At 48.3% G+C, this 24380-nt stretch overlaps 5 protein-coding genes across 5 annotated transcripts; 2 read left to right on the top strand and 3 right to left on the bottom strand.

Moving 5' to 3' along the window:
• Positions 1-1203: 1203 nt before the first annotated feature.
• N7532_010227 (uncharacterized protein) lies at positions 1204-2073 on the bottom strand (the record flags this gene model as incomplete). The annotated part of the gene is made up of 7 exons (XM_056622718.1): positions 1204-1289; positions 1345-1432; positions 1492-1577; positions 1628-1742; positions 1802-1873; positions 1913-1984; positions 2053-2073. The coding sequence occupies 7 exons, from the start codon at positions 2071-2073 to the stop codon at positions 1204-1206; spliced, it is 540 nt and encodes a 179-aa protein (XP_056470134.1).
• A 7943-nt stretch (positions 2074-10016) lies between these two features.
• N7532_010228 (uncharacterized protein) lies at positions 10017-10256 on the top strand (the record flags this gene model as incomplete). The annotated part of the gene is made up of 1 exon (XM_056622719.1): positions 10017-10256. The coding sequence occupies one exon, from the start codon at positions 10017-10019 to the stop codon at positions 10254-10256; it is 240 nt and encodes a 79-aa protein (XP_056470135.1).
• A 6765-nt stretch (positions 10257-17021) lies between these two features.
• N7532_010229 (DUF4219 domain-containing protein) lies at positions 17022-18727 on the bottom strand (the record flags this gene model as incomplete). Its single annotated transcript, XM_056622720.1, is given in 3 exon segments — positions 17022-17056; positions 17071-17564; positions 17709-18727. The coding sequence occupies 3 exon segments, from the start codon at positions 18725-18727 to the stop codon at positions 17022-17024; spliced, it is 1548 nt and encodes a 515-aa protein (XP_056470136.1).
• Positions 18728-19643: 916 nt separating this feature from the next.
• N7532_010230 (uncharacterized protein) lies at positions 19644-20833 on the bottom strand (the record flags this gene model as incomplete). Its single annotated transcript, XM_056622721.1, has 3 exons — positions 19644-20126; positions 20190-20746; positions 20830-20833. The coding sequence occupies 3 exons, from the start codon at positions 20831-20833 to the stop codon at positions 19644-19646; spliced, it is 1044 nt and encodes a 347-aa protein (XP_056470137.1).
• Positions 20834-21467: 634 nt separating this feature from the next.
• Positions 21468-23764, top strand: N7532_010231 (sodium:solute symporter family protein; the record flags this gene model as incomplete). Its single annotated transcript, XM_056622722.1, has 6 exons — positions 21468-21586; positions 21658-21830; positions 21896-22412; positions 22466-22500; positions 22564-23182; positions 23254-23764. 6 exons carry the CDS (start codon positions 21468-21470, stop codon positions 23762-23764), a joined length of 1974 nt encoding a protein of 657 aa, XP_056470138.1.
• Positions 23765-24380: the final 616 nt, after the last annotated feature.

Here is a 24380-nt window from a genome sequence, read left to right on the forward strand (position 1 = left end):
GAGGGAGTATCATGGGCTACTTGACTTAATTGCGGGTATGTCCATTATAAGTGGTTACAAAACGAGTTGCTAACTAATAAGTAGGACACTACCCAGACTTAGTTGACTGGGCAAACCACAAGCGACATCCAATTATCTCTGCTGGTTTATGTAGAGCGTGTTCGTTAATAAATCCGGATTTCTATAAGGATATCAGGAATCATACGAATGCGGTTGAACAGAGCCACTACAAGTCCTATTTTCTAGGCATACACGATAGCCTGCTTGGTGCAGTGATGAAGTAAGTTCAAAGTCAACTATTTATAATTTAGTTATTAACTAGTTTACAAGGTCCAGATTGCTAGATCTCCAAGACGTCGAGCAATATCATATTCGTGAGCGTTATGGTAGTAGGCATTCATATCGATGTGATAGCCAACAAGCGAGATGGAAGAGGAATCTACAGAGAGAAGGTAAGACATAACTAGCTAAAACCTAGTGATTAGTCTAGGTACTAATATTAACAATTTAACACAGACCGAAAGAGAGATTGTTTCTTACAAGAGCAGCAAGAGAAGATTAATGCAATAGTCTCTCAGGAGGATCTAATTCTCCATCAATCGAGCTCATCTGGTAGAATGATCAAACGGTCCCGTTCTACACGGGGAAGGTCATCATCAAGATGTAGTTCCCAGAGCCGTTCCCAAAGCCGTTCTCAGAGCCCTGCAGTGTAAGTGACTACGATAGCTAGATATTGATTAGAAACTAACTAGTTGATAGGACCCCATTCTCATTACCCTCTCGGTCTGACTCTCCAGACCTTCGCCGTACTGCCTCAGTGAACCTACATAACCAAGCATCTATTGACGAAAATCAACGTCAAGCGCAGCTTAGGTATCAGGAAGAGAAACAGCGGATAGAACTAAGGGTAGAATTTGAGAGAAAGGAGTATGAGGTAAGGCTTGAGGAGCAACGGAGGGTAATAGAAAGACAGAAAAGACAGGATGAACTTGCATTTGAGAAGAGTGTGATGGAAAATGAGTTATTAGCTATTCAGCTTGCTAATTTGAAGAAACAGTCAGGACAGAACTAGTATAAAACTAGTTCTAATCTGACATTTTTAATATTCTGCATTTAAAAAGTTGTTCTTGTTACGGGTCAAGAGAAAGATCAAAATCAAACTATACTATTCAAAGGAAAAGAAAGAACTAGTTCAAAGGTAGTTCAGGGATCCTTAATAGTATCAGAGGGATAAGGGGCAAACTCCTCAAAGATATCACACTGAGTACGGCGAGCATGACTGCAACATCCTGAAAGTTTTAAGTAAAGTAGTTCTGAACTAGTTAAGAATTGCTAAAGACTCACTTCGCGAAACATTATCGAGCTTACACTGCTCACAGGGAACGTCCACACCCATTTCCATAGCCTGGCGCTTTAGCTCAGACATATTGATCTATTAAGAAACTGTCATTTAGTTAAGAACGAGTAATATACTAGAGGATATCCACTCACAGTACCATCGCGCTTAAGAGGAAATGCGGGCTGAGGGGCACTAGCTACACGAGTGTCGTACCGAGATTTGAGGTCATTGTAAAAGGCTATAAATTAGTTAGAGACTAGTTTAGCATATCAAATATCTTTAACTTACCGATAGCAGCTGCATCACGCTCAGCTGTGATTGAACCTCCGCCCTCTCCCTCGCAAATCTCGTTATGCTTATCTCTGATATGAGCCTTAAGGGCGTTGGTGTTTTGGAAACGGTTCTATGACTAGTTAAAAACCAGACTTAGAAGATTATCGTTATGAATATAAAGTCATATACCATATTGGCACAGGGATAGTAACGACAGAGCAATTCGCCTGGGTGGATAATAAGAGTGTTCGCTTCCTGTGGCTATATCAGAACTAGTTTAGCATTAGTGGAGGCACTCACGGTCGCTACAGGCATGTCCAACTCATGTAATATGTCCTCCTTCTTCATCGTGGTATACCATAAATAGGTGTCCTACAACCAGTTCAGAGCTAGTCAGTTCTCTCATCTCTTCTCTCACTTTATTAAACTTTATTACTCACAGCTGTCTTGTACTTCGGCATGTTGTAAATTGAAGTTGAACTAGTTCGTGATGCGATAATCCAGCAGAAAAGAGCGGTCAGGGACGGCTCCTGAAGTGTTCAAGAACCAATAAGGGAGGCGGTGGGTTGAAGGAAGGAGGGTAAGGTTTTGTAAGGTGAAATGAGGTGTAAGGTATTTACAGTTGGAACCCACATGTCATGTGACTTGAGGGTGCGATGAGCTTTTTTGGAGGGTGGGCTGAGCTGTAGTCACTAACTAGTGTAGTGGGGAGACCCCCTCCCCCTACTACATGGGTGCCATCCAGACTATGTGACATAGCCGGCAGTATACAGTGGCCGGATAGCTAGTTCTAGAATACACCTTCTTACACCTCCCCGACCTGACCCCTACATTTGGGCTTCTCGCTGTTTCCTGATTGCTACGCGTGTGTTTTGTGGTGGTTTTTCTGCTGAATCGACCCGCACGTCTCAGCGCGTGCAGCCATCGAGCGTTCCCCTCTTCACTAGTTACTACATGCTACGGCGATCGCGGCTATTTAACTCGCACAGGGAGGATGGGTGATCAAAATCATGAAGGACACTTAGTGTGAGGTTAGCGAAGATAGCTCTCTGCCTGTTTCCGCGTCAAGGGACCCAACGGCTATGTCCAGCCAGTTCATGATTTCATTGCGAGGAGTATCAACAAAGCAGTTGGAGGGGACCCCGCCGAACGTAATTACCATCGTTTCTTTGTCTTCAACCCCGGCTGAACTTGGTACGAAGTATACGAGCGATTGATCAGAATTCAACTCTTCCACCACAAGCTCTGTCAAGTTAGACATTCTGGACAAGACTTGCCAATCCATGCAAGAATACAGGGAAAAGGCTGAAGGAGTCGGATCATGGAAAGAAGGTTGTTTTCAATCTATTCCGACCCGCTTTTAAATCTTCTATCCAAAGCCACTGCATTTTCCAGAAGCTCTCTACTCATTGTAGTTTGGGAGAGAAACATGGCAAAGATGAAGAAGTTCGTGGCATTCAATCCCCCGGCAGCTCCTGAACTCTTGCACAGAGTTGCAAATGTTCTCGACCCTCATCACTGGAATAAAATAGCAGAATGGCTAGGGGGGCGTATTGCTGTATAGTATTTTTAAAGCAGAACTGGATATTTTGAAGGAAGCATGCCGTAAATACGCAGCATGAGACATCGCGATTGTTTCAACAAAATTCCACTTTGAGAGTGTAGTTTGACTCTTGGACGATAACTTTGTACCGCTGCTGACTAGGATTAGTCGTCAGATTCAAACAGGCATTTCTTTCAAACTACGATGTGGAGGCAAAAGTTGGTGTATCAACACTAGTAAACAAGACCCTCGTGGACAACACTCCCACCGCTTTATACCGGTCAATGACTCCTCTATCTCACGAAATCTCCTTTCACTCTTGACTTAACTCTTACATTTCTCAACGCCTCTCTCAGCCCTTGACTCTTCCATCTCCCATGACAACCTTGTTCATTCTGACGTTTCTCCTACATCTCTCAACACCTCTCCAAACCGTTGACTCCCCCATCTCCCATGAAAACTTCCCAACCTCGCTCATTTTGACTTTCCTCTTCAACCTCACCACTACGACAACAAATCATCCTCATGCGCAATCACCACATCTTCTCGCTCAGCATCGCTGACCACTTCATCCTCTACTCTTCCTATTCATCCACTCCTTGTTTCCACTCTTCCACCCACTTCTTCCTTTCCATCTCCTCGAATTATCCTTCCCCAACTACCTGCTACAACCTTCACGCAGCTTTCAGCAACGTCCTCTCGCAACGGCCAGAATACAACATAATGAAGCCGTCGACTCCAGCTATTACGACCACGACTGAACAGCAACTCACCACCACTCGGAGAAAAATTCTACTTGTGGAAAGCAAGACGCGAATCAGCCATTCAACGCCGCAGACAGTTCCGGCTTTATCTCAAAATGGCTTTACCAGTCAGCCTCCAAAGCTCAACAGGTCTAGCATCGAGGGGGCTCTAGAAAACCTGACCAGGGCAACCGACAGAAGATCACGAATCAATTTGACTGAACGACCCTTCCGCGTACTGAAACCTGCCAAGAAGCCTGTTGTTGCTCGTCCAGGCGTTTTTCGCCCCTGGGTACCTACCCAGGTATCTACTCTTGCACGACAGTCACATGAATGCATTCGGAGAAGAATTGATTTTCACCGAGAGTCTTTTGCCATGTATGGAGACAACCTGTCGACTCCGCGTCGAAAGACCAAGACTTCGTCCTAAAATTTTGAAAGTGCCTGGCTCTTTTTCTTGCTACGAAATGAGCAGAGTAGTCATGTCACAATTGGATTCATGAGGCCTACTTCTGCTTTATCCACCATAGAACATATTTGGGAGCTATGAATCTCAGAAACACGCAGGGAAAAAAATTGCGTTTTTCCTCAGGGAATGTTTCCTGGAAAGGTGCAAGCAGGAACAAGCATTGTCTTCTCACTGAAGAGGCGTTGCCTGGCACGGTCGGGGTGTGTGTCCTGGAAATGGAGCATGCAGGGGCAAGTACTTTCTTCTCACTGAAGAGTCATGACCTGGAACCGTCCGGACCAAAGATAAAATATCACCAAGTGGGCAACAAAAAGCCTTGATCACAAAGAGGGAAAGAGCCTAGCAAGCAAAGGGGGTCAACACAACAATCCCCAAGGCAATGGACAGGGCTCGCTTGTTCGAATCAATGGTCTCGTGTTTGTCGGCGTACTGGGATTCCTACCTGCTAATTTCCCAGATTGCGATTATCAACGGCGAGGGGGACTATATCGCGGGACTGACAGTGATCAATCATGGATCACAACCAGGGAGCTGAACCGCCGGACCAAGGACTATATTCCCAAGACCTTGGAAGAGCGTCCGGAAAAGCTCAATGCCCTTAAGAGTCGACGATTGACGGAGCAAGGAAAAGAATACCGGTACGACCTCAACAAAGTGAAGAAAGTCAAAAATGGGGAAGAGGTTCGCGAAAGAGAAACAAAAAGGAAGGCGAAAATCCCATAGTGATTGGCGGTCCTCAAACGAAGGAAGTGGATTCATGATGGACCAGGTTATCAAAGAGATCTGATTCGGGCACAAGTCACAGTGTCTCAGCTTAGATCGTGCCGTGCTGGATATCAGTGACCCAGAGTTCACTAGCGGTCTACGCTATGTGGCGTTATCTCGTTGCGCGCTTTGCAGGGCATCCTGCTCCAACGAAGCTTTTTATATGGTGACATTCACCGGCCAAGGCCATCTGATGCAATGCGAGCTGAACTGGATAGTTCGGAGCGGACACTGGCTGAGCACTGGCGGCAGCCATACATGTCTCAAGATACTCTTAACTCACGCCATCGCAAATCTTCCGCACACTACCAATACGCCCCTCACCTGGAACTCGGCTGTGAGAAGTTCAGCCGCACAAAACCACTGATCAAAGAAATGCTTCTGGAAAGAGATGAAAATCTAAATTCCCCTCCGTCATCTCCATGGACTGACCTTAACAGTCGATCAACAGAACAATGGATACTTTCAAAAACAACAAATCGGCCCCATACCCTGAATTGAACGAAGATTTGGAGGGATTAGGGATTTCGAGCTTTTCCAAGCCGCCGAGGGCACATAGATGGCGCCAACACCCCCAATACTCCTTGAGCTTTATACAGCATTTAATGTCAGCTCTTGGTTCGTAATACTCCCAGAAGATAAAATGGCGGTACCCACAGACAAGATATCAAGCCATCAGGATGAACCATCAGTCCTCTCGGTACCTGCCCATGGACTAGAAATTCCCCGTGAGCACTCCTAATATCGATGGTGACTCGCGTTTTCTCTCAATGAGACTAAGGAGCACTTTGAAGTCTCTGAACCACATGTCTTTACAGAATACATGGGGTTTTGACCTCCAAAAAGCCCACATGTCTTTCCAAGGATATCACTGCAGCCCTAGAGGCCGACATGATTATCGCTGATGTGGAAATTTTTGTGAGGGGGCAAAAGCAGAAGAAGCCATCTAGGACCACGAGGTATGGTGTCTGGAATATATGCTACCAGTCAGGCATGCCGGGTTTGAGAGAAAAAAAAAATAAAAAAAAACTCAAGATGATGGCATCTTACTCGCCCTGAGATACTCAGGCGATGCGATTGAGAAAAGCACTGTTGAAAAGAACCGAGTTCATGGTTGTATTATTAATTCCTTCTACAGCGAAAGGAACAAATTTGCTAAACATGGTTTAAGTGACCTCTTGCTCGGAGTTTGGGGATTGAATACGCTGAATGGCGAGCACGAAAAAGGAAACGAATAACGCATGATGAAAGGTGGCTAAACTCCGAACAAAACGTGGAAATATTCGGAACCAGTCCATCTCCACGATCGGAGGTTCACCGACAGATCATTTCAATTTGACGTGATATGCCTGCAGCCATGTGTAGTGGCTCACCAGTCTATATGACGGTGCGGTCCTTGGGAGCCTTATGATGAAGGGACAGATGGGTCTCCATTCTTACTTTCCTGCTATCTCCCCGCTGGTAGTTGGATCAGCGAGTTCATACTGAGTCGAAGGACACTGGTTTCGTTTTATTATTTTCTTCCCTTTGCGTTCCCAGGACTACGCGCAGCAAGAGCAGCAAGGCATCACCAGCCATTGACGGATGGAATGTTTCCCGCCGATATGGACATTAAACTCTTGCCCTCGCCAGTAAAAAACCGTCGCCGTTGAGTCATTTGAGGCATTCATGTCTTGCAGGGAGGCGGCGGCTCCAGTTTGACTCTAGCACAGTTGTACAACAGCTACAAAGACGTCAAGAGTGATCAACCCGGAACAATGCGGGTGTATCTAGCTCCAGAAAGTCACCTGGTCGCTGCTCAACGACACGTATTCCCTGGCCATCCAGACGACTTGGAGTCGTTGATGAAGACTGGCGGAGCACTACCTCGCATTATTATCGAATCATTGTCGAATATGATTTGGACTGTCGAGGACCCCGGACAAACTCTTCTAACCGGCGCCACGCTGAATAGAGCCTTTCGTGCTCCGTGGTTACCTCTTGTATCAATAGATCGTTCCACAGCTCTCAGAAGCCAGACTATCGTTCTCTCTGATACGCTTCTTCGTCTCTTTTTCGTGTGTTGTGTGTGGGGTTGGAGACCTGGACGACAGCAGACTCCACTGGTCCGACGCCTGGCAGACCCTCAGGCCCGCACATCGACCGGAAAACGTGGTGCAATGGAAACTAGTGCAAGCGTGAGACACGCTCCTCATCTCCCGAGAGTACGAATTTACGGCCAGGATAAGACATGGTACCTCAAGGGGACAAACGTCCTGTCGGACTCGTCGTTGTCTTCCGTTTTGGCGCTCATGGATGATAACGACGTTAAGCACCGCTTCCCCTGGGACCTAGACTTAAACCCGAAGATTAGGATTAACAGACCATCGATGTCTTGCTGAGGAGCGCTTAAAAATAGGACGGACCGTCCCTTGTGCGGTGCATGTGCTGTGGTGGAGGCGTTGGCCATCTATTGGCTTCCTGTTTTCGAAGAGATTTTCTATGCAAACGCTGGTATAATGCTATGGACTGGTACAATGGCCACAACAAAAGTTGAAGGCCAGGTGTTGGGAGATTAATGAGGTCGCTGGTGCGGGTACTATGTCATGGTTGGGAACCAGGCAACCATTCACTCTACTCACTCCTGTCTGTTATAAGGACACCCTCGCCAATTCCGCTTCTTCCTTCTACGTCTCATTGTTTTGCTCTAATATCGCTCTCCTACTGATCGGATCGTCACATTGGTTTCCAAACGCGTTGAGTCTCTATCCTCGCCGGACGTCATACCATTCACATCGAGTCCGGATTCCAAGATGCCTACATAACGCTCCAAGTTCACGACATTGGGATATCGGTGAAGTCCTGCCCTTCTTATGGGACTGATCATCCAGCTACAGGCGTTTTCATTATGAGCATGCAGGTGGCCCCAAATGAACCTTGTCACACCCTCCAGCGAAACTCCTGAATGTCGACTCTCTCTTACAAACATAAATAAGATCTTCAATGAGAATGGATCAAGTGTACCTTTAGTACTGTGGATAGCACGTCACCAACAGCAGGCCGGGTCTAGTTGGTCATGCTAGCCTCGCCTTCAACCGTCGCATGATCCTTGCTCTCCCTACAGTCATTCTCGAAATCGGCTTGACCAAATACATATATACAGGATAATGTCTGGCAATTCTTGGCTTTCCCTTTCCGTTTTAGTGCTCACCTCTCGCCGCTTTTTGCTCACTGAGTAGAATTGAGCACGCCCCCGGACATTCTGGGAGCTCACCTCGAGTGTCAACAGCCAAACATTCAACGCAGTCCCAACAGTCGCAATCACGAAAAGACAACCAGTGAAGAAGTACATACGACAGGACGTGGACTGTAGTTGTGGACGTAAATGGGATCCTTGTACACCCTGGTTGGATAGCCACAAGCAGAAGGACGCCATACCCAGATAGTCAAGGCACAGCACGAAGTTAATGAGAGCATAAATCGGGGTGTACCAGATGCCGCCGATGAAGCTCGAAGTAACTTTGCTGATGCTGGAGGAAATGGCGACAGCAAGAAAACAAACATGCCCGTAGTACAGTTTATTCGAGTTCCGCAGAAGAATAGTCAGGCGCAAGCACTGTTAGTAGAGGTCAGTATGTCCTCACAAACAGGTGCTCTTACCTACATCTAATAGAGGTGGGAAAATGCCAGCGACACCCATAAGGATTCGCCTCCCTGTTCTGCACATCAGAGTTATGCAAATGGCCGAAGGACATGTTCTGACGCACCATCTTCACTGTTCGTTACCCAGCTCATTACCACCAGGACGGCCATGACCACAAACATCAGCGATGATATGACGAGGTCGGCTCTTTGATGAGCCAGTTCGGTTTTGAGTGATCGGTGGTGCAAAGCGAGCCGGACGGAGCTTGTAGCACATATTATCGTAACAAGCGTCGCATGCACTGTGATTGGAATATACATATTTTATGTGCTGCCAGAGAAAATAACCATACAGTAAAATATGATGGCTTTTATGTATCCCAGTCCCTGTCCTAAGGTGAGCGAACTTCCCAGGAGATTAATGAACCATTTCTTCGGCTCTCAGGAGCTCTCTTAGCAGATTATACTGATCCCAGGAGACCACATTGGAAATTCGCAGGTACAGGCGTGCTGTAAGAGCATTTCGAACGCATAACATAGCCGCCTTGGTACGTAAGGTTTAAAGCTTTCATCGTCGGAAGGTTTGGGTATCTACCGGGAGGTCACGTTGACCCATGGATCCAACAGCCAGCATTACTATCGTCTTTTTTTCTCAGTACACCCGTTTCTCCATGCATGGCTCCGTACAGTACAGTATGTATGCACACACCGGGAACTATTAAGTTCCAGGTGTTAACAAATCTGGGACGATGAAACTTTGCGAGACGTAGTCGCCAGACACGCGCATATACTTCATGAGCATGATCGCTCCTAGGATCAAAGTTTCATGTATGTAGTTAGACAGACTAAAATGGCCCATGATCTACTGCACGTAGAGTCTAATGGTGCGAGAATGGCTTCTAGGAGCTGCCAATGACTCCTGGAACTTAGCGAAGCAATTGATGGCTCCGAGACGCAACATTTTTGCTCCCAGGAATAATCAAACGAGTTGTAGGTCTCCACCCTTACATCTTGGGAATGGTGTGCAGAGTGATATCTCCCAGGAGCGTACCCACCATATAACAATGATTCTTGTTTGAAGATGTCGAGTTATAAAAGGCCAGCCTCGTCCGTTCCTTGAAACAGTGCAGTACATCTCTCTACATCAGGGACTCCAAGGTACGAAGCAGAGACCGCTCTCTGAGCAATTATGAGAGGGTCTGTTGTTTAGGTCCGCATTGGCTAACCCCTCCCCAATTACTCCAGATTGCCTAAAACGGCACCATGGTCGACCAAAGTGCATTGGAAGGCGTTGACAATCGGTTGGGCTTGCCCATCAACCCTATCGTGATCGAAGACGACGACACCTGTGACGTGCAGAATACGTCAGAGAACCATAATTCCGATGCAGATACAGTGATTATGGGTACACCGGAGTCCTGGAGATGTTTAGACAAGTTACACCGCTCCGACTCGATTGGGAAAGGCACGGTTTGCCGTTCGAATCAGGGTCATCTGAAATGAGCGAGCACGTTGAAGACGAAAAGGGTATTTTGTCCTTCCTGTTTCCAAGGAAGAGCTTTCGCCGTGCATTTGAAAGTTGCCGACAGCTAAAATCATCTAAAATCATTGCTCCAGTGCCCAAAACTTGATGATAAATGCCCTGGTATGAGGGTAAAGGCCACTTGATTTTCCACTTCCCGACCCAGCTGCTCCTTCAATGCTATCGGCGACGGTGAATGAGATCAATGATAAAACGGCCTTCGCATGTTCAGATGGTACAATGAAGCAGAAAAGGGAGCCTGAAAACAACGGCATCCGCCGCAAAGTCAGACGATCAGAGCGCTTGATGAGGTGAAATGGTTGCCAGTTCGGTTCAGTACGACGGCTTGAAGAAATAGCTTTTTAGGGCACAGCATACCTGTATCCAGTTTTACGAGTAGATCCTGTATCTGATGCCCGAGAAGCCCGCACTGTAAAGAGGGTTATACTGCACATATTCAATGGGAATTCGCACCACTACAATAATATTCGAAAACAGTTTTACCGCTGCACACTTTCCAGTCAATTGCCGAACATGAAACACCCCGGTCAATTTTAGTTAACACCATGTCGATCTCTGGAACAGATGCGATAGCCCTACTGTACCAGGTATGTGTCCCGCCGATTGTGGCCTATGTGTCAACTGCCTGGCACGACCCACTTCGACGCTACGGTGCATGTCTAATATTATCGTCGTCTCAGATGCCTCTGTCAACAGGGCCACCTAGGCGCACCCGCCGTAGCACTCTACCACAATCCAGAGGTTGTGGAATCCGGTGTTCGCTCCACGTTGTGGAGCTAATAGGCATTTTCCACGCCTCAGCTCTATGTTCAAGATTGACGATCAACGTTCAAGAACTGTAGATTATGAATGAGCCATAGCGACGATCCTAAGAGACAGCAGATCGGCTCTGCGCAATTGTTTTAGTAGCGCCCCTCCCCTCCATTGACCACCGTTACCTGTACGGGACCGAGGATTGTCCGTTTATAAAGTTGTGCATGATTTTTGTCTAGTGCCTATTAGCGGAGTGCGTCATTTGTATTGAACGCTAGCTACCTTGCTTGGGTTCCTATCTCTAGGTCATGTTTATCAGTTAACTAGAGAGTCTTAATGTTCAACGTCTCAATATGTTAACGCCCCTTTATGATCAACCGCGCCTGTAGCACCAAAACCCAGCAAGGACAACCAGGTTAAGGTGCAGAGCAAGCATTTCATCTTTGAGGGAGCGATCTGTGTTCTATTTCCCTGATAAACATTCAGCCATCCCTGACGCCTCAAGTCTTACACAGCTGTTTTAGTTGAGTCGATCGGGCGAACCGCGCATTCCATGGCTTTTCAACGTACTTTTATATTCCTTCTAGTAACCGAATGTTCACAACGGGTGCTAGAGAACCGACGAAGACCGACAATCCCGCCTCTAGCGAGCATGAGTACGTTTTTGGACAGGCTGATCATCGTGTATGAGGGTTGAACCCGTTGTACGGTTTTCCCGTATGAAGACTCAGAGAACCTCTTGACCACTTATCATTTTCGCAATCACCAGCCACGAATTGCGTGGAGAAGTTTATAGCTGTGAACGTAGTTTCTGCCTTAGAGCTGATCGAGTATTCGTCAACTAATCCCCTATGCGACTCACCACCCTTACGTAATGGAAGTCTTTCTGTTTGCCCTTTTGAACTGCTTGCTCCGTCCGGTTAATCGGTGGGCTCGCGAAATTAGGTCCCCACAGATCGGAGGGTGGATTTCACCATTTCGTTCGGTTTGGAGGCAAAGTGCCTACGCCTCAACCAAGCAAGAGACCGGAATACACGTGTTTTTCGCAGGTTGACAGGTTAAACGAGCAATAGCACCTAATTACCAGGCAATGGTGTACAGACTTCACTAGCTTCGGGTGTTTAAACATCGTTTGGGTGGATCTTGCATAAGAGACGTTTAGAAATTTTGAACGTTGGCATAGCTCTAGCGAGGCATTCATGTCGCGGGAGACTGTACTTCTCTGGGCCCACATGGACATAAGGTCGTGACGGGTTAACAAAACGTTCATTACTAGTGCTAACATGATTGCTCGTTGTATTCGTCAAATCACCGACTTAGACGTTTTGAACAAGTCCCACACGCAGTCGTTGCGTGATATTTTGTTCAGAAAGGCTATCTAAACGAACGTGTAGACGACCCGCCGGTGAATTGTGGCTTAAATAAAGCTACACTTTCGCACAGCGGCCAGTGGGGCCAACTAGTATGACACAACTCGCCTGTTTAGAAATATGTCCCTTAACCAAAGCGTCTTGCATTGTAGAATTGCCAACTAGTACTGCAGCGAGTGTTGACTCACGAGGGCAAACCAGTCGCATCTATGAACGTGAAACGAAAATTCGGACAGCTCTACACAACTGAAGGTTTACACAGTATATATGTTTAAGTACATCTGTTTAAGCATATTTATCTCAACAAGACGAGCAACTTGTGCAAAGAGTCCCGAAAGACATCATCTCATGTGAAAACTAGATGTCCACTGCACTTAAATTGACCAGAGTTACCTGTGCGCGACCAGGCGATATCCGTTCGTCTGCACTAAAAACAGTGCCAGTCGGAAGGGTAGCGATCTACGGAAACCACCATGACGCACATCTCCTTCCGCAAAGTCGATCAGCTTGTTGGCACATTTGCACGATCCAAGAAAATGCCCATGGCAAGCACCGTTGCGATCTGGTTGAGAGAGCGGAATGTCAACTACAGTTCGCAAAATAGCGTTTATGTAATTTGATCTTGGCTTCCACTTATGTCTATATTCAAGCTGATAAACAAATCTGCCTGCTGTAGTTTCGCCCGTCATTCCAACTATGCCGGTTCCACATTTTCACGGGCTATCACTGATACTCTCCTTCGACAGCTCTACACCGACCCGGTCAAGCATTAAAGAAATGTCCTAGTTAAGAGCTTAGTAACGAATACAGCAATGCCAGCTTGGTACCTACAGTGGGATGATCTTGTGGAAATGTAGACCGGAAGAGGCGGAAATCGCCGTCCCGCGATCGGCGGACGACAATGATGTGGACCACCTCAAGCCCCAACCATTCGCATAACCGCGAGAGCAACCGTGGCATGGTTCGGAGACAAGCAGAAGCAATCGAGGTTTGGGGAGTGCGTCGGCGTCAATGTAGTGATGAATGGTAGGTGGAGTCTCATGGCGACGCTTAAATCGGATTCTATATACACCCGTACTGGAAAGGGGCTATCACCCAAGTTACACGTAGCGGGAGAGGTTAGGAATAAAGTAGTGCTGGGGAATCTGCGCCGGCAGGGTCATTGTTATGCTTGATTCAAGTTATGTGAGACATTCGCCTGGTTAGGTCGAAGTTCGGGCATGATGCGACCCCGGCGGTCTTGTCAGCGTTGAAATGTAGTTGAGCATCTCCACGCAAAATACGGTCATAGTGTTTGTACGAACGTAAAGTGGAGGAGAAACAGTTCTTACGTCCTAACCCTCAACAAACCGGCAAGGGTAAGACGTAGGCCTGGAGTCCGTTTACGCTCACCTAGGACCCTTGGGATTATTCAGGCTGGGTAGGTCAGTGGCCTTCTCGCCCGACGGCCGACTGCTGGCGTCTGGCTCCGATGATCGGACCGTCCAGCTCTGGGAGGCCGCCACAGGCGCCCTACAGCAGACCTCACAGGTCACGGGAGTAGTCATCGACTTGAAATTTGCGGCAGGTTGTTCCCACCTTAATTCTAATCTGGGATATCTCAAGATCCAATCCTCGCGTGACCCGCTTCCCCAAGGTCCCGCTAGACCGGAGGCCAACATGATTTTGGTAGAAGGCCAGTGGGTGACTCTTCGAAGCGAAAGAATACTATGTGTTGTAATTCAGAGGAAGATTGCTTGTATTCCTTCTGGACAGAAAACTTGAGGGTTTATATACACATGCGACCTCCAGATTGATTTCCAATCAACGCTGGTAATTCCGTGAGGTTAGGAATTGATTCCGTTACGATACGACATATCACAACATTCCCCCTCAGGATCGCTCGAGCAGGGTGATACTGGACTTCGTAATGGCCCAGGCCTCGGTAAAACCACTAAAACCTTTCTTGAAGGAGAAAAAGTGGAAAGAGTGCCATGGTGTAGTTATCCTGCCTGTATGCCGATGAGGTTGCAGAACCTCAAGAATGGCTTTGGTCCTAATGGCTTGGTGAGCCCATCAGCCGCCTGGGAATTGGTTGGTATGTACTGAAGACCGATTTCACCAGCGTTTAGGACTTCTCGTTGATAGTGAAATTTCACGTTGAAATGTTTCGTTCGTTTGTGAAATTCAGGATTATGAGATAGGGCGATAGCAGACTGATTGTCGGCCATGATGTTTGTGACTGGAGATTGGAAGAGATCGGTTTCAGCAAGGAATGTCCGAAGCCACTGTAGATGAAGGATGGCATTATATTGACCAATATATTCAGCGTGAGTGGTAGATGTGGCGATTTCCCCCTGTCTTTTAGATGACCAGGATATCGGTGCTCCTGCTAGCTTGAATATATATCCGGATGTGGAGTAAGCACCGTCAGTAACCACAGATCCACCGAAATCCGCGTCAGTATAACCGATTAGTTGTCCCGCTTGGTAAGTGATCTGGTATGACTGAGTCGCCTTGAGATAACGCAGGAGTCGTTGCAATGCCGCTTGGTGATGCAATTGCGGCCGGGAAGTAAATCGACTTAACGTTCCAAGCGCAAAAGCAATATCTGGTCGGGTTCCGACCATCAGATACATTAGCGCGCCAACAGCAGAGCAATAGCGGTCTTTGGAATTCTCATCAATGTCTTCTTCACCTGGCCGTGTATTTAATATTGCTTTCGGATTCATAGGAGTGTTCTTTGGTTGACAGTCCTCCATACAGAAGTCAGAGAGCACTTTCTGGATGTGCTGATGCTGATGAATAGAGACTGATCCGTCAATATTGAAGTTGAATTGGATTCCAAGGAATGAACGCGGAGATCCCAGGTCATTCAATTTGAATTCCCGTTCAAGAGCTCGTCGGACATTTTTGATCTCATGGGTCGTTGCGCCTGCCACAAGGAAGTCATCCACATACACACAGACTACACAGTTGTCCTTGTAGAAGACACAGTTATCGGATTGTGCCATAGTGAAACCGTTTGATTGTAGCACCCGTTGAACGCAGCGATACCAAATTCGAGGTGCTTGCTTAAGGCCGTAGAGGGATCGACGTAGTTGACAGACGTATCCCTCCTTCTCAAAGCCTTCCGGAAGCTCCATATAGATAGCCGTGTCAATATCTCCATGTAGGAAGGCAGTGACCGCGTCAAACTGGTGGAGCTTCCAGCCTTTCAGCACAGCACTTGCGATGATACAGCGGACAGAGTCCATGCGAGAGACAGCTGCGAATGTGTCATGATAGTCAATGCCATGTCTTTGGCGATAGCCTTTGATCACTAGTCGTGCTTTTCGGACCTTGTTTGCTTTGGTCTTAAACACCCATTTGCAACCAATGACCTGTTGTCCCGGGGGAACATCTTTTCGACGAATGAGTTCCCATGTCCCGTTATCAAGTAGAGACTGGTATTCTCTTTGGATAGCCGTTCGCCATTCAAGATGTTTCTGACCGGATATGGCCTCTTGAAATGTAAGCGGGTCATCATTTGTGGAACCCATTGGCGAGGTTATAATATAGGCTTTACCAAGAGATTCTAAGAGTCGTCGTGATGGTCTGCGTTTTCGCCCGTAGAGTGAATACCCTAGGTCATGTATGTCTTGGGCATCACTGATAGCTGGGTTGACAGGCTGTGGAGTTGATTCTGGCTGGCCAGTCTCATTGGTGTGTTGGTTTGAGTGGTCAGGTAAGTTAGACTCTTGCTGCTGCGGCTCGTTGGAGGGAGATAATGGATGTGGCGGTGTCAACGGTGCTGGCTCTGGATCAAATGCTGTCGGCTCAGGCATAACTTGTGGCGTAGAGCTACTAGCAGAGATGTTATGACTAGCACTTTCTTCAATGAGCGGAGCCACAGGCGTTCTTTCATCAAACTCGACATCACGAGAGAAGACTGTCCTGCCTGAATGCACTTCGTAGAGCTTGTATTGACTAGGTTCGCAATAGCCTAGTAGCCGGCATTCGGATGATCTTGGTCCGATTTTCTCTCTCTGTGCTTTTGGAATCAAAACCCATGCACGGGAGCCAATTCGACGCAGGTGTGATAGCTCGGGAATTGTGCCATATATGGCTTCGTACGGCGTCTTTTTCTTGAGGATAGACGCGGGAGCGCGTAGTTTGAGATAGAGCACTGTCTCTAAAATCTCAGTCCACCAGGAGGGAGGTAATCTCGCATCAAACAGGAGCGTATTGATTCGTTCCTGGATAGTACGGTTCGTTCGTTCGGCTAACCCGTTCTGTCCTTTGCAGTATGGAGCAGATGTGTCAAACTCAACCCCCTGGCGTTCGAGGTAGGCTCCAATTGGGAGGTATTCTCTGCCATTATCACAGAGGAACCGTTTGATTTGAAGCTCAAATTGCCGATTGACCCAGGCTTCAAAGTGTTGAAGTTTCTGGAGCGCTTCGGATTTTCGTTTCAAGGCGTATGCCCATGAGCCTCGAGAGTAGTCATCAGTGAAGGTGATAACGTACCTAGAGCCATCTTTGCCGACTGGCATCTCTAGAATATCAGAGTGTATGACTTCAAATATTCTTGATGAATGAAGATGTGCCCTTTTCCGTCGGGAGTTCCTCTTCTGATGCTGCTTACCCGACATACAAGCCGGACACTGTGGCGTTGCCTGCAGTTCTGCACTTGTCTGTTGTTGGTACGGAGTGCCAGTTTGAGAAAGGACCGTCCTTAGGTCTCCTCTGTTTAGATGCCCTAATCTAGCATGCCAGAGTGCTTCTTTAGGGATCTGGTCAACTCCTCTGCTTGCATCTTCATCGAGTATCTGAGCTTCACAGTTGAGTTCAGAGGTGGTCACTGCGCTCGGTGCACCACTTGACTCTAGCGGTTCATCGATATCCATTTCGATACAATTATCATGATTATTAGATGATGATGACCTGGCCAGTTGGACCTGAGGTCTGGATCTCTTGCTCACATAGCATCGCAAGATCAATAGATCTTCTTCTGTATGGAAGGCAGCCCCTATAGTTCGCCCTCGGCGTTGCAGAAAGACGTTCTGGGGGTGCGCTATCATAGAATAGCGATCCCTCAAGAGCTTTGGTACGCTGATCAAGTTCATCCCGATTCGGGGAGCGTAGTAGACATTCTTGAGGATCAGGGTTCGGTTGATCTTCCCCCTGAGCGTAAGCTTGATGGTGCCAATGCCCTCAGCTTCAACTGGATCTCCCGCTGTGTCTAGCATCTCATGGTGGATTCGGAAACTGCTAAAACAGTCCCGGTCCCAACAGATATGGCTAGTAGCAGCAGAGTCGAGTATCCACCGGGGATTCGGCGCGTGGGTATAGAGAGTCGTCACTCTCGCCCTCACAATATTGATCCTTGGTCTCTTGTAAGAAGTCGGCGGGCCCTGCCGTTCTTCTGCCTGGCCTTGATGTGATTCATTTTGTGGTGAGCCAGAAACACTCCTTTCTGTTTTGACACCGTTGTCCCGCTTAGGGCGCAAATGCGGGTTCTTTTTCCAGCATTTCGAGACTTCATGGCCTCGTTTCTTGCAGTAATTGCATTTCTTGACAGACGCCTTCACTGTGTTAACTGACGGTGCTCCGCGCGGAGGAGTTGGAGAATTCTTTGCTGAAACTGTCCGTTCAGCATTTGCAAGGCGATTCCCAATCATGGCGGGATTGGCCGGATCCTTGTCATTTTGGATGGCATCAACTATCAGCGCATATTCCGGTCCGATCTGAGTTAAGAGGATTGCAACGTGTGCGTGATCCCCAATTGACCCTGGCATGATCGCATTTAAGCGATGTACTAGCAATCGGACTCGATCAACGAATTCACGTATACTAGTGCAGCTAGATCCAGTCGTTTCTTTGAGCTGGGCGAAAAGTTCGCAGAATGTAGCTAGCTCCATTCGTCTATATCGCTCTTCAAGGTCGTTCCAGAGATCTCGAGATGTTTCTAGCCCTGCAACATGAACACTGATTTCGACGGAAAGATATCGAAAGATTGTGTGATAGGCTTCAGCCTCACGTTTGGACCATTCCTGATGTCGCTCAAAAGCCTGGACTTCAGCTTCTAGACGAGCTTCGATAGCCTTCTGTCTTGGGGCTCCAATAAGGCGTTCATCAACCAGTGGAACAATGTCGGCCGTAATCGGTTTTGCGTATTTAAAAAGGCAGTTAGGGCGTTGGAGATCTCCGGACACGACATCCCAGACTTGTCTTGCCTTTAAGTAGGAAGTCATAAGATGCTTCCAAGTTGCATAATTATCACTCCCTGTTAAAGGCTCAATAGCCGCGACATTTCGGTCGGGAGACTCGGTTAGATGTGCAGGCATCGTGGCTGTGCCTGAAGTGCGGGGTAAATATAGCTTCAACAAGTTGTTGTATGCAGTGGTTCTCAGAGTGAGTGGAGACGACACCCGAGAAGTTAGCACCCGGGCTCATAACCTGTTGTAATTCAGAGGAAGATTGCTTGTATTCCTTCTGGACAGAAAACTTGAGGGTTTATATACACATGCGACCTCCAGATTGATTTCCAATCAACGCTGGTAATTCCGTGAGGTTAGGAATTGATTCCGTTACGATACGACATATCACAACACTATGGCTTCCTCCCGAGTATCGGGACCACTGTTCGGCGGTGAAAGACAATATTCTTGCCTTGGGACACGCATCGGGACGGGGTCTCTATCATCGAATTTTGTCCCTAGTACGCGTTTAATAAAGTTTGAAGTCCCTGCTCCACTATCTTTCCTTATCCTAACTTTTAAATGGAGGGCCTGCGAGAAGTGGTTAATTTATTTTGCTGCGTCCTGCAATTAGAGTCTGCGGCAGATTTCTACCACGTTCAGCACCTAAAATGCTTTTCACGACCTTAGGTCGTCGTATGCAGCCCCCTAGCTAGTGTGCGCTGCTCCGTTGACTATGTACATTTGATGGGCTCACCACCATGCCGCCTTCTGTGCGTCAGTCATTTATTCTTCACTATTCAGGGCCCAGCCGCCCCGTCTCCATAGCGTACGCGATGACCGCTCTGACGATCTTGATGTCAGGCTTCCATGCTCTCCGATTAGATTCAGCTGCCCCGTCAACACTCTCCGGTTTACCGCCCAGCAACTGCGACAAGCTACCAAAGTGGGTGCCCGCTGCTTCAATCAGCGCGCGACGCTGTTCGTTCCATCGTGTGCATCGAAACAGGAAACGCTGGACCTTCTTGCGCTCCACGCCACACGCGCACAAATCGCTATCACTTCAGCCGATCCGATGGAGATATCCATTGAGTCTGGTATGTCCCGTGCGGAGTTGAGCTAGTATCGATGCTTTCTCCTGATCCAAGCTATCATATAGCATCTTCGTGTGGGGTCCTGGGAGAGCCGAATCCAGCTGGCGTGTAAACTGGCTAGTGGTCGACTGTTGGAAGTTGTCCTTCCGGTGTTGCCTAGCATTGGCCCGAGCCCATCGCAACGCCGACGCCCGGAGCTGGACTTGGGCCCACGGTGGGGGATTAACTTGGTTGTTCTCTTCTGTTGCTTCGCGTGCGAGGGTATGCGCTCGAGCTGTATTCTCGCCATCAGCCTCCGTTGGCGGCCGCAGGTTGACCTTGGCGCCCTTCGCCGACAGCCGATTAATTGCCTCCGTGATGTGAGTGATAAGAGCCTGTCCACCCTGAAGGTGTGGCTTGGCGAGTGAAAGCAGGACCGCAAGGTTGTTCACAACGATCGTAACCTCTACTTTCTATGGCGACATCTGTATACGAGGAGGGAGCATCTTCTCAACATACGAGACAGCCTCTACTACTACGCCCAACTGTGCGCAGTGAGCGTTGAGCGCGTCATCAGTGCCAACCGTCCGGTTCGATGAGACGATGTCGACTTGATTAACGCGAACAACTAGCTCTGCTCCAACCAGACCATTGCGAACGCTGACCCTAGTGAACAACCAGCGACGGGCATGGCCGGCCTCGTGCAACTCGTGCATATTGGATCCGACGGTGGTGATCAACTCCCCGAGAGACCGTTGCCACGGGTCTAGAGGGAAGGGTCGAATGACCTCCATGTCGGACAGACATTGTGGTCCATATTTCGCTAGTACTTTGAACGGTGACGGGTAACTCCCCTCCTGCATGGCAGCGGCCGCTCGACAGGGCCAGAAGGCATGATCCTTCGGTAGGGTGTGGCAGGTGATCCAATTCTTGATGATGCGTGCTCGAAGGCGTACGACAGTCGGTTCAATCCCCGCCTCCGCCTCAGCGATGGCGAGAGCCGTGTTTTTGGAAAACGCCCACAATCGCCTGAGACGCGACTCGCTGGATGTGTTTTTCAACGCCACAACGCCGTAACGCCAAGCCCGTCTTTCTAAATTACTTCATAAATTGGCATTGCCTTCTTCACGTTTTCGACCCATCCCCGAATATCTTCTACGAAACGTCGAGGGATACCCATTTTAACTCCTTTGCCAATGAAGAATCCTGGATCTTGATCCTTGTGTAAGCTGAAGAAGAGAAAACAAGTTGTTCGGGCGCTGAGGCAGCCGAATGAAGATAACTATTGTCGGAATCCAGAGCTCGGAGATGGACTATCTAAACTGCCGATAATTTGTATTAGTCAACTTGCCCCAATAGTTAAATTGCCAGGTAGGAGCTATACAGTAATTCAGACCCCTTTTGATGATTCCATTGGTTGAGCCATATATCCTCTATCACGGGTTGCGACAGATATCGATATCACGTGACATAGGGAGCTCCTTGACATTCTCACATTCACCTCAACTTCTTTCGCCACCTCATTCTCGAACCACTCTATACCCCTTGATCTTGTTCCGTGTCCCAGCGCACTGAAACAACAATGCAGCGCTGGAAGAATCCCCACACATCTCTACCCTTTTCATTTTAAGAACCCTTGCAAAAACCTTATTGGTGATTGGGACCTGTGCGCAGATTTGAACCGCAAATTATCAACAGCTGATTGCTTTTATATCACTACTGAGCGTACCTAACTAGCCTTTCCTGTCGCTGACACCGCCTTGGTTAAGCTTGTTGACTGGTTAACTTCACTCTGAGCTTGAGAGCCTTCCGTTATGGCAGATGAGGCCAAGTTTGTTGCTCCTCTCCCCCAAGGATTTGGATATGGCATTATCCTTGGGTTGGGGTTGGTTTTTGCCTTGGTGATGATCTTTATAACCTGGGCTCTTAAGAGGTATGCATCTCTTGCTGGTGAAGGTGATGTTTAACCCGGTGTCTGGGTTGTATTGATTGAATGCTTCATAGGTATCAGCATGAAGTCCAAACATCCGAGATGTTCTCGACGGCTGGAAGATCCGTCAAGTCTGGACTGGTCGCTGCTGCAGTCGTCAGTAGCTGGACTTGGGCGGCGACGCTGCTCCAGTCGTCGGCGGTGGCGTATAAATATGGCGTTTCAGGGCCGTTCTTCTATGCGTCGGGTTGGTCAATTCTTGAACCCGGGACATCTGGTTTATCAGTGGCTGACGATATTTCTGGCGAATAGGCGCAACCGTCCAGATCATACTGTTTACAACCCTGGCAATTGGGTTAAAAAGCAGAGCCCCGAACGCGCATACCTTCCTGGAGGCTATCCACGCTCGTTACGGGACGACCGTGCACATCGTCTTCATCGTATTCTGCCTTATGACGAACGTCCTAGTGACTTCCATGTTGCTAACTGGCGGCTCTGCCGTTCTCACTTCCCTGACGGGTGTACGTACAGCGGCAGCCTGTCTCCTGCTCCCCATAGGTGTCGTGCTGTACACCCTTTTTGGCGGTATCAAGGCTACATTCATCACGGATTACATGCATACGGTGGTTATCATTGTCGTTGTCTTCATCTTTGCGTTTTCCGCCTACGCTACCAATTCGACATTGGGGTCACCCGGGAAGGTGTATGATGCGCTGGTTGCCGCAGCGAAGCTGCATCCGGTTGATGGGAATGCGCATGGAAGCTATCTTACCATGCAGTCTCGGCAGGGTGGGATTTTCTGGGTGATCAATCTTGTCGGTAACTTTGGGTGCGTATCCTATGACTCAGATAGGTTGCGTTCATGGCTGAGTAGTGATATAGGACTGTTTTCCTCGACAATGGTTACTATAACAAAGGTATGTAAAAGACAAAAGTTCAGGATGAAGTGTCCAAAACTAGGTATTCTTACATTCAGTTAGCAATCGCCGCCCACCCCGTCCACGCGTTCCCCGGCTATGTCATCGGCGGTCTCTGCTGGTTTGCAATCCCCTGGCTCTGCGCCAGCACAATGGGGCTCTCCGCCCTGGCCTTGGAGGGCTCCCAGCGCCTCAGTCCAGACGACGTCACCGCGGGACTCGTATTACCATTCGCAGCCGTAAAGCTCCTAGGATACGGCGGCGCCGTGGTCACAACGCTCATGATCTTCATGGCCGTTACGTCCGCTTTTTCGGCACAGCTGATCGCTGTTTCTTCGATCTTCGCGTATGACATCTACCAAGCCTACGTCGAGCCCGCTGCCAAGGGGAAGAAGCTCGTCTGGATCTCCCATGTGTCCTGCGTTGTGTTTGCTGTTGTCATGGCTGGCTTCGCGACGGGTCTTTCCTACGCTGGTATCCGGATGGGATATCTCTACTTGCTCATGGGGGTTATCATCTCCTCTGCCGTGTTCCCGGGCGCCATGGCATTGCTTTGGAAGGGACAGAACTGGATTGCTGCAGCTGCCTCCCCGGTTCTTGGTCTCGCAGTTTCCCTGATCACTTGGCTTCTTACCGCGAACAAGGAATCCGGTGTAGTAACTGTCACGAGTACCGGCGAAAAGTAACCCCTCCCCATCTTCTCTCCCTTCCTTACATATTTATCTTGCATCTGCTAACAATGACAAACCACAGCTACCCAATGCTAGCCGGCAATGTCGCCGCCCTCTTCAGCCCGCTCATCTTCGTCCCAACACTAACCTACCTCTTCGGACCCCAAAACTACGACTACAAGTCCATGGCCTCGATCCGCCAAGTCGACGACACGGACGTTGCTTCAGCAGCCGCACACATCGACCACGACATCGAGCTCGTCCCCGGCTCATCCTCCCCGAGAACTTCAACAGCCCGAACTCAGAAAATAGAAGAAGAAGACGAAGAAACCCGCAAACTGAACCGCGCAGCTCTATACTCCCGCACATGGACAATCGTCATGGTGCATGTTTTCCTCATTCTCTGGCCCATCCCCCTGTATGCGTCCGGGTATGTGTTCAGCAAGGGGTTTTTCACCGGGTGGGTTATTGTGGGGATACTGTGGCTCTTTGGGTCGGCGGCTGGGGTGGTTGTTCTTCCATTGGTTGAGGGGCGGGAGACCATTGTTCGGGTGGTGAGATTGATGGGATTGGATTTGGTGAGGAGGCAGTAGAGGTGGTGGTGGTCCATGGGAAGGAGGAGGATCAGACTGATACGCCGAGGGTTGTGACGCCGGCGGAGGTGGTTGGGTAGAAGCCTTGATTGATTATATTATATGATATTAACTAGTTAGTTATGATCTTTGTATCAGGTGGGAGTTTTTCAAGCATCTTTTTGGTCGTGTCTTGATAATATCTTGAAAACGACGCCGAATAGCTTTTGCGGAGGGGATTTCAAGCTGTGAAGGAGCAAATCGTGCAAAATCAAAGAGTTCTTGAACCTCGGGATGCTCGATAGTTTGAAAATGGAAGCTTAAACCTTGCAGTAAAGCAAAGTAACTTCTCCTCCCAGGTCTGCAGAGAGAATACTAAAGTAGTACTAGCTCGGTGAGGCTGTCCCATAGTAACGAATATATACATTAGCAAGGGGATACCAAAGAATCATTCTAATCGGAGTGCCTACCGCGTCTCGCATCATGGAAATAATACCTTGCTGCTTAGTATGACAAGCAATGATATTGCGACAGTTTACCCCTGTGAGATGCTTAGCCATAGTTGATGTGCCATGCTCATTATTATGTGGTTGATCAAGGATCTTGCCATATCTTTTACACATAATTCTTGCTTTGC

This window comes from Penicillium argentinense, assembly GCF_028826775.1.
Source record: "Penicillium argentinense strain IBT 30761 chromosome Unknown utg000010l_segment0_segment0, whole genome shotgun sequence".
NCBI classification, from domain to species: Eukaryota; Fungi; Ascomycota; class Eurotiomycetes; order Eurotiales; family Aspergillaceae; genus Penicillium; species Penicillium argentinense.